This window comes from Siniperca chuatsi, linkage group LG10 (assembly GCF_020085105.1).
Source record: "Siniperca chuatsi isolate FFG_IHB_CAS linkage group LG10, ASM2008510v1, whole genome shotgun sequence".
Lineage (NCBI taxonomy): Eukaryota > Metazoa > Chordata > Actinopteri > Centrarchiformes > Sinipercidae > Siniperca > Siniperca chuatsi.
The window spans coordinates 7,524,287-7,545,631 of NC_058051.1; the positions used below are offsets into that span (position 1 = coordinate 7,524,287).

The window sequence follows — 21,345 nt, forward strand, 5'->3', positions numbered from 1 at the left end:
AGTCTGGAGAGACATGGATGTAAACTGCAAGTAATTCTAGTTTTTTCTTGAAAGAGAGCGAAAAAGAGAGGTGAGGGAGGAGGGGGAGAGAAAGAGAGAGAGTATGTTAGCTGATAGGTACTCTCCGAAGACTACCCTCAAATTTTGTTTGGTGACTCGCTCCATCACCAAGGACCACACAGGAGAAGAGTTTGGATTGAGATTTCCTACCTCACAGTGCCGGTGGGACCATTTCCTGCATTGTAGTGAATAAGAAGACTCATAATCCTGAATGAGAGAGTTCAGGTAGGTGGGTGCCATACTAGTGGCAACTCTGTAGCATTAGTGACTTGAACTTAATGCGAGCAGCAAGAGGGAACCAGTGGGGAACAATGAACAGTGGAGTGATTTTGGCTGGTTGAAGACTGCCACATTTTTTGCAGAGGTTTTTCTGTGCATGCTGGCAGCCCTGCCAGAAGGACGTTACATTAGTCAAGGTGAGAGATAACCGGTGCCTGTGCAAGGAGTTGAGCAGCATATTCAGTCAGATAAGACTTGATCTTTCTGATGTTATTTAGTGTAAAGCGGCATGACCGAATGACAAATGCAACATGCTCAGTTGTATTTTCATGCTAAGTTAGTTGGTCATCAGTCACAATGCCCATATTTCTTGTAGACTTTGTTGGAGAGAGCAAAGCAGAGCTGAGCTGGATACAAATGTTGTGCTGAACAGAAGGACTGGCTGGGATCACCAGGAATTCAGTCTTAGAAAGACTTTGTTGAAGAGGGTGTTCCATCATCCATTTTAAGATATCAATGAGGCAGGCTGAGATTGAGACAGTGGGGTTGTGGTAGCAAGGACAGACAGAGCTGAGTATCAGCAGTATAGCAAAGGTAAGAAAAAACATGTGGTGGTAGTATATATTGAGAGGGGAAGAAGACGAAAAGAAAGTGAAGCATGGACTCTTCCTCTTCCCATGCTGAACAATTGACCCATCACTGACAGCAGTGCAGTTTGAGTGGAATGACCACTCTTGAAATCATACTGATTTGGTTCGCAAGAGGAAATCAGAGACTTGGGCAAACATTGCACACTCTACAACTTTGGACAGGAAAGGTAGTAGCAAGACCAGCCTGTAGTTCTATATATACTTGAGATGGATTTAGATTCAGCTTTTTCAGCAGTGGGGTAACCTGAGCCTGCTTAAACATCGTGGGGATTGTACCCAAAGCCAGGGAAGCATTTATCATCTGCGTGACCACAAACATAAGTGTGGGTGAGATGGCCTGTAATATAGTAAATCGTACTGGAGTATATATATTCTTGATTGATGATGAAGGTTGATAAATTTTTTGATTTACCTAACCAAAGTGGTTACCAATGTGAGAAAGTGCCTATTGTGTACACACACACACACACACACACACACACACACAGGGATTAACAGACCATGGATGTATAATAAGCTTCCAATTTGGCCCAGTGGCGAAAATTCCCCTGAGGCCCAAAAAGCATTTTCCCCATAGACCACCATTATAAAAGAGACATCTGTAAAACTGTTGACAGGACACATCGAACTGCAAACAAGGTCAATTATGACTTTTTCTATTATGTATTTTTGATCCATCAAGGTTTCCTATTTGTAAAACTTTCCTTGAGCCAAAAAAAGCCATCTGTGACGTCATCACAATGTAAATTCTATGGGCCCAGCAGGAACTCATGGGCGGGGCCAGCGGGAGAAAGTCTACTGCGCATATCAGTGGGCCACATTCCCCGGGGAGTAAACCCGGAATTTTTTTGGTGTACGCGCTAGTTGAACAATTCTTATTGGACTGAATAGGTGACATCTTTGGGTCCGGCATCCAGGTTTTATTATTCATCCATGAAACAGACCAATAATAATTCCCTCCATCTTGGAACCTTGCAGAATGAGCCAATCCAGCTGTCTTTCCTTTCCTACTTCAGTGTCTCTCAGTTTACCGTCTCTCTCTGAATTATAAGAGGGGGAGGGAAATATAGCAATGGGCATCAGTTACAAGTGAGCTGGCTTCAATTTCCACTGGTAATAAAAAAAAACAGATTGATAAAAGGTGGGCTTGTGGTGTACAATGCAGGGAGGAAGATACAGGAGGTGTTAGGAGACAGGTAATTTGTTGAGGGATTGAAGATTTGGCCATGCATGATGAAAGAACAGAGAGGCAAATACAATTGAGAAGCTCATCTTGTCCTTGTCTCTCCACAGCTGTCTTTCTGTGTCTGTCTGCCCAGGTGTCTCGTCTATGCAGATCTCAGTACTTTGCTCCGCAACTGGCACAGAATTCATTCCTGTTCCATTTCGCAACAGCTCACTAAATACGATCCCCAAACATTTCCTGGGTAATAGATTCTGCCAGATGGAGAAGTCTGGGAAACAAATGTGTTGTTAGGGAAATTAATTTAGCTATATTTGATGTAATTATGTTGAAGCATTGACATTGGATGAAAGCACCATCCAAATCTAAGGTTCCTGTTTGTGATTCCGCAGAGCTCAGTGGGTAGAGTGAGGCAGTCACAGAGCCAGAGTTATCACTGTGATTCCCAGTGGGGCCATTCATTCTAAACATGTACACACTTATGGCCCATTCAGGTGCTGTGGATACAAGTGGGTGGAAATGGTACTCTAAATTCTGTCACAGAACACAGTGAAACTACGTTTATTGTCATTCTCTACCTTCTCTGAGATTTCATAAGATGCTCGTCTTCTCTTCTAATTAAAAGATAGTTTTGAAACTAAAGTATATATGATTTTGGATGGTGTTTTTTAGGGTGGGGTTGGGTGGATTGATCATGGCTAGCAGTACAAAAATGCTCAACACATGAATGACCAAAGTAATAAAAATAAAATAAAGAACTTCTAAAAACAAAGGTCAAATGAGTTGTCATAATAAGGCAATATCAGTTGTATTAAAAAGTCAGACAAAATCAGAGACAAACTATCTGCAAAATCAGACATGAGATTCGAGCTCAAACTTCTATATAATAATTGAAAACCGTAACGTCTAGGACCACTCAACCATTTTAAACCACTAATGTGTGCATGAAAAACAGTTACAAGAATTTATGGTGTTTCATACAGTGCAATGTATCATCATCATTTCATGCTGTTTATACACCTTGTCAAATTGTACTCAAGGTTACATTTATTGATCCATAAAAATCATGGAAATTAAAGTGCTCCCATCCTAACCAACTAATGCTGATTACCAAACATACCAAATAAATATATATAAAATAAAATCATAGCTAAAAACAACATTAAATTCAATTTCATATTGAAACTGTTAAAAACAACAGCATAAAAACAAACTAGGATTAAAATTACAGTTTCTCTCTATCCTCATCTTTCCATTCAGGGTACATTACAGAAATTTGTGGATGACCTGTTTGAGACCATCTTCAGCACGGCCCACAGAGGCAGTGCGCTACCACTGGCCATCAAGTACATGTTTGACTTCCTGGACGAGCAGGCCGACAAACACTCCATCACAGACTTCGACGTACGACATACCTGGAAGAGCAACTGGTAAGTGAGAGATTTACTCTCTTTTCACTTGTAGCTACTGAAAATTTGATTGCCATGGATGTACAGTATTATAGGAATTGGAAACAGTGTTCTAAGATGGCACCCCATTCAGTCCAATGAAAATTTGGCCTCCAGCACATAGATGTAAATGACACAACAAATTCCTTTTCTATCGCAAAGTCTGATCATGGTAAAATTCAACAAAACTAATCAATTAAATAATTCAAAGGCTAAAAACACATTTGAGTTAGACACTGATTTTATAAAAAAGTATAGTGATACTCTGTAAGTACGGAAGCCCTGAGAGGCAAGTGAGAAAAAAAAAATCTGGTGATTAATTTAAGTCTGATCTAAATTGTTTTCAGTAACACTTTATTTGGATAGTCCACCTACAGATATTTATAACATTTCAACTGTTTCACTTTGTCTGTAGATGTTTAACAGATTTAACGGTTTTATTTGTGAAACTGTTGAATTATTGAATCTCAACTAATAAGCTGTTGAAATGTTACAAATACTCTATAAACTGTAGTCTGTAAACTATACTCTATAAACTATAATCTGTAGGTGGACTTTCCAAATAAAGTATAACCTTGTTTTCTGTCCTGTGTTTATGACTTAAGAACTGGTGGGGGAAAAAAAGGTTTTGCCAGGATAATCTTAAAAGTTCCTTAAATGTTTTCATCTGTGAAACAGGTGGGGAAAAATGTTTTGCCAGGTGAAAAATAAGTTTTGTCAGGAAAATTTTTCTAAGTTAATTTTTTTTAATCTGTGAAAATAGTGGAGAAAAAAAGTTTTGGCAGGTGAAAACTCTTTTTTTGTCAGGATAATTTTTGTAAGTGTTTGTTGTAATATTCCTTTTGGAGTGCACCACTACCCCATGTTCTAAATAGGAATAAAAGCATTCATGTTTTCTTCCAGGTGAAGCACTGATTAAAATACATTTCTAGCCAAAAGAAAGACATGACAGTAATGTTACATAACTTGCTAACACATAATATATGTACCTGGTGTTTAGAGTGCATGGATAAATTAAAACTCATCTGGAAGAAAACATGAATGTTTTTAGTTTAGGCCTATAACACATATAATAAATAAATAAATGTATCCATCAATACTGGTGAATTTCTTCAAATATCTAAACAAGCAATTATAATTATAATTTTTAAGTCTGGAGAGCCTGACCAAGCTTGTAAGTATAGACCAATCTCCTGCAATCTTGAAAGTTATTAAAAAGATAGTTGCAGTGCAGTTGATTAATTTTCTTGAAAGGAACCAGCTTCTCCATCCAAAATAATTTAGGTTTCAACCAAGATATTCAACAGAAATGACTACATGTTATCTTATGGAAATTATTAAGATATCACTAGATGAAGGTTAAGTAGTGGGAGCAGTATTTTTAGACTTGAAAAGGGCCTTTGATACTGTGAATCATGAGATACTTATAAATAAACTTAAAAAACTTTACTTTTCCCAACAAGCTCTCACCTGGTTTAAATCATATCTGGAATCCCAAGTGCAATGTGTCAAAATTAATGGTATGACATCACCCCTTTGAAATTGCAAAATGGGCATACCACAAGGTTCCTGGTACCATTGCTCTTTTGCTTACACATAAATGAGCTACCAGACAGCTACAAAAAGGTTGGGTGTCAAATGTATGCTGATGATGCAATTATTTATGTGTCAACAAAGACTCCACAACAGGCTGCAGAGTTACTGAATAGGCAAATGGTCAGTGTCTCACAGTGGCTCCAAAATAACTTCCTAACTCTGAACTGTGCAAACACTGTTTCAGTGTGCTTTTCAATGAGATGAAAAATATGTGATAGCTTTACAATAATTATTGATCACAAGTAAATAGAGAAAGTAAATGAGTTCAAATATCTGGGTGTTTTCTTTGATTCCCAATTAAAACTTGATGCACATTTTAGGAAAATGTCCAAGACCATCAAGACTAACCTTAACTGTTTTCGACTTATAAGATCTTGCTTACCCATAAAGGCAGCCCAACTATACGCGCATGCCATAATTCTGTCACATCTTTCTCATTGTGTTACCGTCTGGGGCCAGGCCATATAATCAGCAATGAAACCCATAATGTCATGGATCAGAAGCCACTAAAATGGCACCAATGTAAAATTCTGAAAAAGTATACTTTATTAATCTCCCTAAAAATGTAGTCTAACCACCCTTCCGCAAAAACAAAAAATACCCCCCCACATTTCCGTAGTATTCAATCTGAAAAACGTATAAAAAATATAAAAAATATCGGTTTTATGTAACATGTAACAATGTCTATATGTATCGTCCGTGTCAAATAAATTAAGAAAATAAATACAATAAAAATCACCTTGGGCATTAGGAAATTATGATTTTTCTCTATTTTCTGATTTTATTGACCAAACAAACAATTGATTGTTTGAGAGTACATTTTGAATGTGTTTTTTTTATAGTTTTACACGTGTTTTGTAATGGGTGTATTTGGCAAAAAGTTTTTCTGAGCCAGGTGACATCATGTGACCTGCAGTTCCAACTGTGGTTACTACCCCAAAATCACTGTGTTCCTGAGGTCTAGGTTATTACAGATGGGCAACAGAATTACTTGTGTATTTAAATGTCCTTGTAAATGAGTGTGTTATGTAACAGGACGTATAGCTAATGATAGCTATTAGGCTGTGGCTAAGCTTAGTGGCTTACTGGTAGAGTTGTCCACCAATTGGAAGGTCGGTGGTTCGATCCCAGCTTCCCCCAGCCATCACTGTATGAATGTGTGTGAATGGGGTGAATGTGATATGTAGTTGAAGCGCTTTGAGTAGTCAGAAAGACTAGAAAGGTACTATATAAGTACAGTCCATTTACCATAATGTTATATACCCTGTCTGGAAAGTAAATATCTTTGTGAACAATGCATACCAAAGTCAAGGTCTGCAAAATACATAGTTGCTGTGTCAGTTGGTTATAATTTATTGTATGATTTAATAACATCTTCAGACTGGCCTTGCAATATTTTTTCCATAAATTTATTTGCATTTATTTCATTAACAGTTGCTTAAATTTAATTTGCTGTATTTGCACAGCATTTAGGTGAATTTTTTATAAAGTTCTGACCAATTCCTTTTTCTACCAGTCATCTGCTACATTGCCTGAAGGCCACGGCACCTACTGAGCAAGATTCAAACAAAGACACTATAAACCATTAGAAAAAAACAAGGTTTAATACACACAATGCACTAATCAGAACTGAAAATGAAGTAGTGTAATATGAACAATAGTAAATTAAGCAACCGAAGCAAAGCACTCAATCTACTTTGAATGATGGTTTGACGGCTGTCACAAGGTGCATGGTAATACAGAACATTGCCAGGTTACATTTAATTATATGTGGTTACATGTTTCTATTCTGTATTCTGTATTCCCTCTCCAGTCTTCCTCTGCGGTTCTGGGTGAACGTCATCAAGAACCCCCAGTTTGTATTTGACATCCATAAGAACAGTATCACAGATGCCTGCCTGTCTGTGGTGGCCCAGACTTTCATGGACTCCTGTTCAACATCAGAACACAAACTAGGAAAAGATTCACCTTCAAATAAGCTTCTCTACGCTAAAGACATCCCCAACTACAAGAACTGGGTAGAGAGGTAAGTTAAAGTTGAACTCAGACAAACTGACATTCAAATCAACTATATTAAACAATTTAAAAAAAACCTGTATATCCACAGTTTTAAATGCTTAGTGAAAAAGTTCTATATGAGTTGTTGGAAGCTGGAAAGGTTGACTAAACTGCAAACTTGGCTTCAAAGAAAAATTAGGTGGAGTGGTGAGATCAAAGTTCATTACACTTCTAAAATACTAGACTAAAAACAACTGTAAGATTACAAGAATATAACAGGTTGAACTTTATCTGGTACTAGCATTTAAAGTACATAGTACATAGTTGGATTAAATAAATCAGGATATTTTTCTGATACCCAGATTGCAAAACTTAACAAAAAAAAGACACTCGCTGCTGATGGACTTGAGGACAATATTTTCGCCACATCCTAGATTACAAATAAAAATCCATATGAATTATATTAGATGATGCTATAGCCTAATATGATTGACCGTCATAACTAAACCACAATCCCCAAGTGAGAAGACTGGTCACCAGCTGCCACTATTTGCATTCAGAATATTTAACAACCAGTAAGTCCAGTCAATAAGTCAAGTTTTGGATGAAATACAAATGGTGCAATATGAAAACTCTGCCTGACCTCTCCTCTAGATATTACTCTGACATCTCCCGTATGCCAGCCATCAGTGATCAGGACATGAGTGCCTACCTAGCAGAGCAGTCCCGCCTACACCTCAGCCAGTTCAACAGTATGTCTGCGCTGCATGAGATCTACTCCTACATCACCAAATACAAAGACGAGGTGAGCTCCCACTGGATATTGAATAGAATCAAATAGACTGGAAAAGAGTGTTATAATTACTTGGTAGCAGGGTGTGCTGTGTCATTCTTTACTTGTTTTGACTAATACCATGAGGTAATTTTAATTCAATTACACTAATAACCAGTCCATGATGGGGCGTGGAAAGTATTATCACCATAAGGATACACATTAAGACATGATTAACACATTATGAAGCTAATGGAGCTTCATTAAATTGATGTGATTTTTCCCAAAGACCTGCATGTACAGTATCCTACAGCTGCTGCTGCTGATTGATTAAAACTTAACATTTTTGTACAAACCAGGAGTGTGTGTATGTGTGCGTGTTTCATCTGTTAAAGGAATAGATTGACATTTGGAAAATATGCCTATTTGCTTTCTTGCTGAGAGTTACAGTGGCTTGCAAAAGTATTCATACCCCTGGAACTTTTTCCACATATTGTCACGTCACAACCACAAATTTTAATATTTTTTAATTTGCATTTTATGTGAATAAGTAACACAAAATAGTACATAATTGTGAAGTAGAAAGAAAATTATACATCATTTCCAGATTTATAAAACTGAAAAGTGCAGTGTGCAAAAGTATTCAGCGCCCCTAAGTCAATACTTTGTGGAACAGCCTTTTGCTACAATTACAGCTTCAAGTGTTTTGGGGTATGTCTCCACCAGCTTTGCACACCTACAGACTGAAATTTTTGCCCATTCTTCCTGGCAAAACAGTTCAAGCCCTTTCAGATTTGATGGAGACCGTTTGTGAACTGCAGTTTTCAGATCTTGTCAAAGATTCTCAATTGGATTTAGGTCCGGACTTTGACTGGGCCATTCTAACACATGAATATATTTTGCTTTAAACCATTCCATTGTTGCTTTGGCTTTATGTTTAGGATCATTGTCCTGCTGGAAGGTGAACCTTCGCCCCAGTCTCAAGTCTTTTGCAGACTCCAACAGGTTTTCTTCCAAGATTGCCCTGTATTTAGCTCCATCCATCTTCCCATCAACTCTGACCAGTTTCCCTGTTCCAGCTGAAAAAAAGCACCCCCACAGCATTATGCTGCCACCATCGTGTTTGACTGTGGGAATGGTGTGTTCAGAGTGATGTGCAGTGTTAGTTTTCCTCCACACGTAGCGTTTTGCTTTTAGGCCAAAAAGTTCGATTTTGGTCTCATCAGACCAGAGCACCTTCTGCCACATGTATGCTGTTGTCCTCCAAATGACTTCTAGCGAACTGTAAACGAGACTTCTTATGGATGGTTTTCAACAATGGCTTTCTTCTTGCCACTCTTCCACAAAGACCAGAATTGTGTAGTGTACGACTAATAGTTGTCCTGTGAAAAGATTCCCCAACCTGAGCTGTGGATCTCTGCAGCTCTTCCAGAGTCACCATGGGCCTCCTGACTAAATCTCTGATGAGTGCTCTTCTTGTTCGTTCTATAAGTTTTGGTGGACGGCCATGTCTGGGTAGGTTTGCAGTTGTGCCATACTCTTTCCATTTCCAGCTGATGGATTGAACAGTGCTCCTTGAGATGTTCAACGCTTGGGAAATCTTTTTATATCCAAGCCCTGCTTTAAACTTCACCACAACTTTTTCTCTGACCTGTTTGGTGTGCTCCTTTGACTTCATTTTGTGGTTTGCTCCCCAACACTCTCTTACAAACTTCTGTGGCCTTCACAGCACAGCTGCATTTATACTGAGACATGATTACACGCAGGTGGACTCTTTTTAGTCATTAGGTCAACATTCAATCTTTCCAAAATCATCAGGCAACTTCTAAAAGCAATTGGTTGCATTCAAGAAAAAGGGGGCTGAATACTTTTGCACGCTGCACTTTTAAGTTTTTTATTTTTTATAAATTTGGATATCTTGTTAAATATTTCCTTCCACTTCACACTTGTGTGCCATTTTGTGTTTCATTCACATAAAATGCTATTTAAATTTGTGGTTGTGACGTGACAATATGTGAAAAAGTTCCAGGGGTATGAATACTTTTGCGAGCCACTGTAGATAAGAAGATCAATACCACTCGCCTTTCTGTACGCTAAATATGAAGCTACAGCCAGCAGAGTCTTGTTGTCACTGTGAGGTTGCCAGGCAACCAGCAGAGACTACGAAAAGTAAATATGAGCATTCCAAAAATTTGTGTATAAAACTATAAAGGAAATTACCTGTGTAATACACATTCAAAACTTGCTATTTGAATGCGGGCAGTTAGCCAGCTTAATCCACAGAAAGACTCTGTTCGAAATTTTGGGAAATGTATTTATTTGCTTTCTTGCTAAGAGTTAGATGAGTTGATCAATACCACTTTCATATCTGTCCTGTTAAAACCAAAGTGTAAAAACAACAATTTGTGTTTTAATTTTCTTGGCCAGGAGCAGTGACTTCCTGGAGTTTCAGCTGGTTGCCTGGCAACCTCACAGTGATGACTAGACTCATGGAAGTCACTGCGCTGGCCAAGAAATAGGTCGGCAGATAAGTACATACAGTATGTATGTACATATGATAAGTATGTTGTTTTTACACTTTTTTGTAAGGATTAAACAAACAAGATATAACATTGACATACATTGACAAGGACAATCATATGTCCTTGTCAATCTCTGCTTTCCCCAACGTTATCATGCTTTTATGTAGTGAAAGATAAGTCACCTCAGTCTCTTCCCTTCCCCTCCTTCCTCCTCTCCATCCCCCCATTGCAACAGTATTACAGTAGTTACGCTGGCTGGTTGCAGCTGGCTCTATTCAAACCAACTGCTCCCCTTCATTACAGCCTATTATCCAGATGTAGGCAGCTGCACGTTCCCCATCGCCTCTAACACATGCCCTGACCTTACACGCACATACACACACATAAACACAGACACACACAGGCATAAATGTATAAGGACGTGCTTACATGCTCACATACACATACTAACACATTAACCAGAACAATGCACCACAAAGACAAATGCACATGTATTTTTTGCATATGTTGTACCAGCTCCTCCCTCCCTTGTTCATGTAACACTTAATAAGACATTAACACACACATTCCTGTACACACTCCCAGTGGCTATTAACATGGCATGATAGACATCCCACTGGCCCTCACACCTGCCCCGCCAACCCTGTCCATGTCGTCAGCATCAGTTTAAAATGTAATCACTAACAAGGAAACTGAAATTAGCGCCAGAGTGCTCTTTCTGCTGAAGAGCTCGTGTAGCTGAGCACCAACACATTTAGGGTTAAGGATTGGAATAGAAGCACCCAATGTACTCTGCCTCATGTATATAGGATTAGATTGAAATAACTGATTAAGCCGTGGTGATATAGTGTAATCTTCCTCCATATTTGTGTCCAGATCCTGTCGGCGTTACAGAAGGACGAACAGTCGCGAAGACAGCGGCTACGCGGCAAGATGGAGCAGGTCATCGACACTATGGCTTTGGCTAGCTGAGGACCGGCCAATCACACACCTCAGCTAGGGGAGAACTGACCAACCAACACGCCTTCCCTGACAACCTTTGACACCAGTGACATTTTGACCCTCAACATTTGAAGTCTGTCGTTATCACCCTCACAAACAACAACAACAAAATAAAGTCTTTAAGGAAAAGACTGCAAGGACACAAGCATCCAGCAGCAGCAGCACTTTGGAGAGACAACAGAGTTTGGAACAAAATCCCCGCCCAGGTGGGCTTTTTTTTTCTTCTGAGCCATCAACCCAGCCCCAAACAACCAAATCGCATCGAAAGCGCATCCTCAGCCTCAGCCGATATGGACCTTAGCTCAGGAGGATGTTTAATTGCAAGGCCCTCATCACATCTACAGTCCTACGGGCGTAGCAGTTGGGTACTTTGGCCATTATCAGGACCAGTACATGCACAGTGGTGACCAAAAACTCATCTAGCTGGATATAGAGTTGAAATGCTACAGGAAAGGTACAAGCTGACAGCTAGCTTTTCACAGCCAAGGCTACGGTTCAGACTGTGAGCCAATAAATATCCAGGATATATTAATAGTGATACTTGATCCCTGTAAGGAATTTCTCTTTTCTGTTGCCGTCCTCCAAGGAAGGTCAGAGGTCAGGGACAGCTACAGATCAGCAGCGATAAAGCTGGCAGGGATTCAATGAGTTGCTCAAAGACACTTCAGCAGGGTGGAGGCATGGCAACACATAGGCTGCTGCCACTGCAGGGCAACCAGGAGGAAGGACTTTGCAGGGAAACTCTTCCTCCAGTACTGACTCTCCAACTCTATCAATAAGAACTCCACTGTAGTCTAGCGAAGGACATTTTCAGTTGCATAACTCTGCATTTGATTTGTTATTGCATTTGATTTTGTTTTTTTTCACCCACCTCTCCCCAGTGCTGTGCCACTTGTGTTACTGCTGAATTTGCACAACAAATCTAAATCAAAAGAGAGAAGAGGATATATATATATATATATATATATAACCTATATAACCTGTTTTTAAAACAAATGAAAAGTTGTTTTCCATTTTAATGTACAAAATATACGTTTGAGAAGAGGATTTGATATTTCCAAGATGAAAAATTATGAAAACACAAGGAAAAAGTTGTCCCGTGCCATGTTTTACTTTGAATGTTGTTTAGTGCAAAGAGGCTTTTTTTTGTTAGATGAAACGTGCTATGATGAAAATGTTGTAATGCTTAGTGACTGAAAGTGAGAGTTTTAAAATATGTAAATGGGAAAAAAAATATATATATATATATATTACAGACACTTTCTATATTTCATGAGGTCTTGGGGCCGTTGTGTGCTACATATTTGGCTCTCAAGGTGGTGAAAAGACAAATGATGTCTGGAAGTCACCTGTGAGCCAACCGACCTACAGTGCTTTTGTGTTTGTTTTAGAGAAACCAAATACATCAAGACCTGGTCAGCTGATTTAGATGAGACAAAAGTAATTTCTGTGAAAGCTAGCCTCATGCTGTGGTAGCAGACAACCATAGAGGCACTAGGCAGTTAAATCCTGGCACACCATACTCTACAACTTCTTGATTTCTAGACTTCCCTTCTTGTCTGAAAAAAAATATATGGTGTGCCATCCAAAATGAAGGCCAGTTTTGGTGTGTGAAACACCAAAAGTGAAACAGTATTGTCTAATTTTTAGCTTGTTTTCTATTCTGCAGTAAAGACGGTAAAGCTTATGAAAAGATTATGAAATGTAGCTTGATTTCTGAAAGTGTACCAGTTGAAGGCCGTTCTTGTTTTAACTTGCAGTGCTTCAAAAAATGCATTCATAAACAAGACATTCCTTTCTCATATGAGTGTAAAAAGGGTACACGGCTAATAACAAAGGCTAGAAAATACAGAAAAAAAGATTAAAAGGTGTTAAACAAACCAGGGTAATATATACAATATGTGGTCATCCATCCAGTAAAAGCTTGTTATGAAATGTGGAGCACCAGACCAGACACATCAACAACCAGATCAGAAATTTCTTTTGTTTTCCTCTTCAACAGTGCTTCCCTCAGATTTTTTTTCCCTGTGACATAGTGGCCTCTAATCAGCTGACACAAGAGTCCTCTGTTTCAGTCCAGTTCAGACAGCATAGAGCTTTGCAGGTGCATTATGAACCTTCCAGGCCAGGACTGTTGTGAAAGGCCTGGTAGGTTTCTTTCAAATTAAAAATTACCATAGCTGAGTTATCTTTTTGGTTGTCTAAGGCCCTATAGCCTATTAAGACAGTTTGATCTGCAGTTTGAGAAGAGGAAACTGAAATATGCCGATTATTTCCAACCTCAGTGTTATTTTGTTGGGTTTTTCTCAGTGATCCCCTTTTGTCATTATCCATGGCCTTAAACGTGCCTTTACTGGAGTAAATACTAATTATGAGCTAATCGGGACAAAGAAATTTCAGGTTCTGATGGCACATCAGAGAACCTGAAACCTGCTCAAGAATTTATTGTAAGTTTAAAAAGCCAACTGGAAAAACATACATATAGAGACAAGAGACAAATTAAAGGAAAAACCTGAATAAAGGAGTGGAGAAACATATCAAATGCAGATGCTTCCATGCACCAGGGCTCACTGAATGGTTTGGTGAGTATGAAAATGACGTGGATAAAATGCTACAGCCTTTACAGTCACCAGATCTCAACCTAGTTTCACACCTTTGGAGGATTTTGGACCTATGTTTAAGACAATGCTTTCAATTATAATACATATTAATTTCTCTAGTGACAAAATCACATTCTTTGGTTGTTCCAATGACATGAACACAGAAGGCCAGCAGTGAGCAAACTAAGTGTGTGAGCAACACTTAAAAAGTGACATATCATAATAATGATGATAATAATAATAATAATAATAATAATAGATAATTGTTCAGTCACAGCTGTTTTTACAGTATGAAATGAAAGTGTGACATTTACATTTAGTGCAACTGGTGTTTTTGTCACTTAAGTTTGTGGTAAATTTACACCTTAGCCCTTTGGATCATATTTTGGAGCAGCAATCCCTCCAATCTAAGTCACATGATTAAAAAAAATGGTTTTGATAAGAATACGTTTTGATAAGAATAAGATTGAAATAACCTGAATTATCATTTCATATTACAATGTAACTATGAAGCACTGTTATGTACTAGCCACATGTTAGCTGTTAGCTGATGTGACATTTCCCAGCTATATCCTCATAATTTAAACAATTTATATTCCTTATATTGGGACATCAACATCTGTCTGTCATTGCCCAAGCGTTGAAGACCTCCAAAAGTGGGCATGTCACTTTATGGAAAAAGAGTGTATGGCAAATTTTTCAGCCATCTCTTTCTTTTTTCCCATATCCTTATTTTGTCCGGGTGTTAACTATTTTTTTAATACAATTACCAGACCTGTACCAACCGTTATGCCATCAAACCAGACACATATTGCTGCTGTCAAGTAAAAACTCTTCAGGCCAACAAAAGTTCATTAACCTTGATAGATTTAGGATGTTTTATGAAACCTTTTAAAAAGAGTACATTCAAATCTTTAGATATTAGCCTGTAGTTCATGCTAAGATGCCGTGTTTTTATCTGATAGCATAAAGATGTGTCTGGAGACAATAAAATGTACTGTATGTGTCAATACTTGAACCACTCATCTACACAAGGTAAAACAACATACAGGGCAGCTGACCAAAGCTTTATTCATCCACATCAGGAGAACAACTTTGTGACAAGAGAGTAGCTTTTCAATTCTTCCACAAAATGATTTTAGCACTCAGTTCTAGTCATTTAAATACTCCCTCATTGAAGGTATTTAGTGTTTGTCTTTATGCTTGATGAATGGTGAAATTGAGGCGATGCTACTTCCATGTACAGAAACTCATTAACAAATTCTGTTCAATTTGAATGAATGACTGAAAGAGTCTGAGGATGTGGACCACTGCATTGATGTTTGACTGGTATTCACATGCTCAGTTGTTCTTTTGATGAAGATTTGTAAAGATGATTTTAGTACTTTGGAAAGAGTAATGAGGCTTAGTAAGTAACCCCTAGGATCACTTCGTAGGGAGTAACAAAGCAAAAAAAGTTCAGCAAGATGGCGGGATAAGGCCCACTTGGTCTCTGGTGCTTTTGTTTCTTAGTTTTGCTTCTTTCTGCTTCACCACTTATTGGGGTAAAAGATGAAAAGACTTGGGCAAGGCAGAGGAAGTGCTTTGCAGGCCATGGTACTGCTTCATTTTCCATCCTGTTGCATCTGTGGTGTTCGACTTACACGTAGAAAAAGTGATGAAGGAGGGAGGAGGAGAGTGGAGTGACAGAAGGTAGAAGGAAGGCGGTAGAAGGAGAGATTCTCTTGACGATTGACTGACACAGAACTCTTCACTGTGCCTTGTCAGCCTTTTTCCCATACTGAAAATTATGTATTTTTCCATATACTTAGAGGTTATGATTCAAGGTACGTGTCAAAAAATGGACAAAGAAATATTTTTAAATATGCATTTTGACAACAATCATTTAAGATGTATTTTGAGCTTATAAGAATAGTGCAATATTTTGTGAAATATGCTCATTTGCTTTCTTTCCAAGACTGAGATGAGAAGACTGATACCAATCTCATGTCTGTGTGTTAAGTACAGAGCTGGAGTCAGGACGTGTTTAGCCTAACTTAGCACAGAAAGGTAAGAGCAAGCCTGGATCTGTCCATAGTGAAAAAATACACCTATCAACAGCTCTAAAGCTGGCTAAGAGTAACATGCTGGAACTACTGGAACAAATGGGTTGTTATGTACATTTTTTCACTTTGCTTCACCCCTGCTTTCAGTATTTATGCTAAGCTGAGCTAAGCTAACTACGTCCTGACTCTAGCTCTGTCCAAAGGTTAAAAAAAAATCCACCTACAAGCCCCTCTAAGCTAGTTTATTAACACGTTATATCTCGTTTGCTTTACTTTTGAACATTGACAGGTTAGCTGTTTCTCCCTACATCTAATCTTTCTGCTAAACTGAACTAACCTTATTCTGGCTCTAGTTTCATATTTAACATACAGACATTAGAGTGGCATCAAATTCCTAGTTCTCAAAAAATATTTTCAGGAACCCAAAACATTTTTTTGTATATTCTGAAAGTCATCTCTAAATCTCTTCTGAAGTGTATGTGAAATGTACATTTTTCAGTATGGATTGCACCCTCCAACATGATACCTCCTCAGACCCATATAGACACACCACCACACAACCTTAATACTTCCCCTCATCTGCCATTTTTGATTCAACCCCCCAGTAACACTCAGAAGTTTCTCATTCCTCCAGTTCTCTCCAGCTTCCTCACCTGCCGTGTTCACTTTGATTAAAGTACATTTCAGAGAAGAAGCATAGGACGTAAAATACCTGCACATACAGATTAAAGAGGAGAGAGGCAGAAAGAAAAAAATACCTTAGAGTTTTAATACTTTGTGAATTCTGATACCTTTTTAAGAGTTTCAGACTTGAAGCTGCTGTGACATGTTTTGGCTGTTTCACGCCCGTGTAAATATCCTGCTCTTTCCTATTTTGCAGATTTATTACGTGGAAATAGACACGCATCAAGGAGAGATTAAACATGTTTTTTGCTAAACCTGGCTTCTCTGATGTTTTCATTGCTCTTCCCCATAACTATATACCCTCAAAGTTGTGAATTTGAAAGTTATAACAGGTTTTAGATTTATCTCAAGTGCACATCAGCACAAGAGAACTTGAAAGTTCAAAAGCTGCACATATGAGACTTAAATATTATTGTACTAAAACATATTCTCCTCACTTATCTGTCTCTCTCTCTCACAAACACACACACACACATCACACATGCAAACCAACACACTCTTCACACTTCTCACTCACCCCCTGATGTGGTCTGAGAAAAGTTTTGTCAGACACTTATCATAAAAGTTGAAAGTACATTCCTGAGTGAAATAACACTATCCTTGCTTTGTAAACCAAGTCTGAATTAATGTGAATTAGCTTTATAACCAATCAGTAATTCTAGCTAACATTAATCAGCATGTTTCCTTGATGTGTAACCCAACTTTTATTTTTATAGGACATGAAATGAGCAAGTTATTAATTCAGGGAGTTAACCTCTTGTTTACCAGGTGACAGCATTGCCACCTGCTGACCAACAGACAGAAGTCTCTACAACCATCAGCATTATGAATCTTTATAACATTGTAGCTATTATACTGTATTAAGCAAACTGTATTGTTTAACCTTATTTCACTTAGTGTTAGTGTTAGTGTTCTGACAGTAAGAGTCTCTGTTTGCTGGTAACTGGTTGAATGACCTGCTGAAATAGTTGTTGGTTGAATAATTTTTCTCTGAATGTTTTATAACCACTATGCTATTTTTCTCGAATCATGACTGTATGGCTATAGTGATGTTTGAGTATGTGAAATTTTGCAAGTGACAGACTTGACAGATGCCCCGAGACTGATCAATTTAATGGTTGAATTTTAATTAATTCAGTTTTGTTTTCCCGGTTTACTGGGTGGTGCCCCCAACGAGAGAGAGAGAGAAAGTGTAATTATTTTATTAAAGTAGTTGATTATCCTACACCTGCGTTTATTTGTCAAAATGTGTTACCACACCCGGCCAGTAAAGAGGATCGGCGTCTAATTGGGGCTCTGCTTTTAACTGAAGTTTTACGGTAGGTAGCTAATATGTATAGATGTATTGGTGCAGAGGCAGATTGCTAACATTAGCTAGCTAGCTTTGCTAGCATCACTTACACTTAGAAAAGAAGCATAAAGAAAGGTGACTTAAGTGCCAATAAAAGTTTGACGTGGTTAAACTGTGATTTAGGTAGCCAAATCTTATTAATTAATATATATTTATTTATTTATTTATTTATTTATATATATATATGAACCAGCTGCTAAGAGATGGGACGCACCCTGAATGGCTTACCGAAGGGCGCACAATCCTGATCCTGAAGGATCCCGCAAAGGGTACAGTCCCATCCAACTATCGGCCAATAACCTGTCTCTCCACAACATGGAAGCTCATGTCAGGCATCATCGCGGCTAAGATAAGTGGACACATGGATCAATACATGAGCAAAGCACAGAAGGGCATCAGCAGAGGAACCAGAGGAGCCAAACACCAACTCCTGGTTGACAGAACAGTCACCCAAGACTGCAGAACCCGACACACCAACCTGTGCACTGCCTGGATTGATTACAAGAAAGCATATGACTCAATGCCGCACACATGGATCACAGAATGCTTAGAGATGTACAACATCAACAGGACTCTAAGAGACTTCATTGCAAACTCGATGAGGCTGTGGAAAACCACCCTTGAGGCCAATGGCAAGCCACTTGCACAAGTATCCATCAAATGTGGCATATACCAAGGAGATGCTCTGTCCCCACTACTGTTCTGCATAGGTCTGAACCCCCTCAGCCAAATAATCAACAAGACTGGCTATGGATACCGACTCAGGAACGGGGCCACCATCAGTCACCTCCTCTACATGGATGACATCAAGCTATACGCTAAGAGCGAGCGGGACATCGACTCACTGATCCACACCACCAGGATCTACAGCTTTGACATTGGGATGTCGTTCGGGCTTGAGAAGTGCAGTCGAATGGTGTCAAAGAGAGGGAAGGTAGTCCACACAGAAGGGGTCTCACTCCCAGAAGGGACAATAGCAGACATTGAGGATGGGTACAAGTACCTTGGAATACCACAGGCAAATGGCAACCTCGAAGAGGCAACAAGGAAGACAGCAACAGCCAAATACCTTCAACGAGTAAGGCAAGTCCTAAGAAGTCAGCTCAATGGCAAGAACAAGGCCCAGGCAATAAACAGCAACGCCCTGCCAGTGATCAGATACCCTGCGGGAATAATAAGGTGGCCAAAGGAAGAGATACAGACCACAGACGTTAAGACGCGAAAGCTCCTCACCATGCATGGAGGGTTCCATCCCAAATCCAGCACCCTGAGACTGTACGCTAGCCGTAAGGAAGGCGGCCGTGGACTAGTGAGTGTGAGAGCCACTATCCAGGATGAAACATCCAAGATCCACAAGTACATCCAAGATAAGGCCCCAACAGATGACGTGCTCAGGGAACGTCTCACGCAATGGGGAACAGAGGAAGACATGCTGGAGGAAGGACCATCATGGGAGGACAAACCCCTACACGGGATGTACCACCGGAACATAACTGAAGTGGCTGATATCAAGAAGTCCTACCAATGGCTAAAGCGGGCTGGACTGAAGGACAGCACAGAGGCACTCATCATGGCTGCACAGGAGCAGGCCCTGAGCACCAGAGCAATAGAGGCCCAGATCTACCACACCAGACAAGACCCAAGGTGTAGGCTGTACAAAGAGGCCCCTGAGACAATCCAGCACATAACTGCAGGGTGTAAGATGCTGGCAGGAAAAGCATACATGGAGCGCCATAACCAAGTGGCTGGCATAGTGTACAGGAACATCTGCACGGAGTATGGACTGGAAACCCCGAGGTCAAAGTGGGAAACACCTCCAAAGGTGGTAGAGAATGACCGAGCCAAGATCCTGTGGGACTTCCAGATATCGACTGACAGAATGGTAATGGCGAACCAACCAGACATCGTGGTGGTGGACAAACAGCAGAGGAAAGCCATTGTGGTTGACATGGCAATACCAAGTGATGGCAACATCAGGAAAAAGGAACGTGAGAAACTAGAGAAATACCAAGGGCTCAGAGAAGAGCTGGAGAAGGCTTGGAAGGTGAAGGCGACAGTGGTGCCCATGGTCATCGGAGCACTCGGGGCAGTGACCCCCAAACTGGAGGAGTGGCTACAGCAGATCCCTGGAAGAACACCAGACATCTCGGTCCAGAAGAGTGCAGTACTAGGAACAGCGAAGATACTGTGCAGAACCCTCAAGCTCCCAGGCCTCTGGTAGAGGACCCAAGCTCGAAGGATGAGACCACCCACGGAAGGTAAAGGACAAAGTTTTTTTTTTATATATTTATTGCAGACTTCATTGCAAACTCGATGAGGCCACCCTTGAGGCCAATGGCACATACCAAGGAGATGCTCTGTCCCCACTGCTGTTCTACATAGGTCTGAATCCCCCCAAATAATCAACAAGACTGGCTATGGATACCGACTCAGGAATGGAGCCACCATCAGTCACCTCCTCTACATGGATGACATCAAGCTATACGCTAAGAGCGAGCAGGACATCGACTCACTGATCCACACCACCAGGATCTTCAACACTGACATTGGGATGTCATTCGGGCTTGAGAGGTGTACCAGAGCAATAGAGGCCCAGATTTACCATACCAAACAAGACGCAAGGTGTACGCTGTGCAAAGAGGCCCCTGAGACAATCCAGCACATAACTGCAGGGTGTAAGATGCTGGCAGGAAAAGCATACATAGAGCGCCATAACCAAGTGGCTGGCATAGTGTACAGGAACATCTGCACGGAGTATGGACTGGAAACCCCGAGGTCAAAGTGGGAAACACCTCCAAAGGTGGTAGAGAATGACCGAGCCAAGATCCTGTGGGACTTCCAGATATAGACTGACAGAATGGTAATGGTGAACCAACCAGACATCGTGGTGGTGGACAAACAGCAGAGGAAAGCCATTGTGGTTGACGTGGCAATACCAAGTGATGGCAACATCAGGAAAAAGGAACGTGAGAAACTAGAGAAATACCAAGGGCTCAGAGAAGAGCTGGAGAAGGCTTGGAAGGTGAAGGCGACAGTGGTGCCCGTGGTCATCGGAGCACTCGGGGAAGTGACCCCCAAACTGGAGGAGTGGCTACAGCAGATCCCTGGAAGAACACCAGACATCTCAGTCCAAAAAAGTGCAATACTAGGAACAGCGAAGATACTGTGCAGAACCCTCAAGTTCCCAGGCCTCTGGTAGAAGACCCGAGTTCGAA

The 21,345-nt window shown here is 40.0% G+C and overlaps 1 protein-coding gene across 3 annotated transcripts in view; it reads left to right on the forward strand.

The window, feature by feature from the left end:
- LOC122882838 (plexin-A1-like) overlaps positions 1 to 17,037 on the forward strand; it is a 325,344-nt gene extending 308,307 nt beyond the window's left edge. For all 3 annotated transcript variants that reach the window (XM_044210653.1, XM_044210652.1, XM_044210654.1), the window contains 4 exons: positions 3,373 to 3,542; positions 6,970 to 7,182; positions 7,809 to 7,959; positions 11,325 to 17,037. In XM_044210653.1, the coding sequence (XP_044066588.1) occupies positions 3,373 to 3,542; positions 6,970 to 7,182; positions 7,809 to 7,959; positions 11,325 to 11,420 (630 nt within the window). In that variant the 3' untranslated portion in view covers positions 11,421 to 17,037. The remainder of the gene's footprint in view (positions 1 to 3,372; positions 3,543 to 6,969; positions 7,183 to 7,808; positions 7,960 to 11,324) is intronic.
- Positions 17,038 to 21,345: the final 4,308 nt, after the last annotated feature.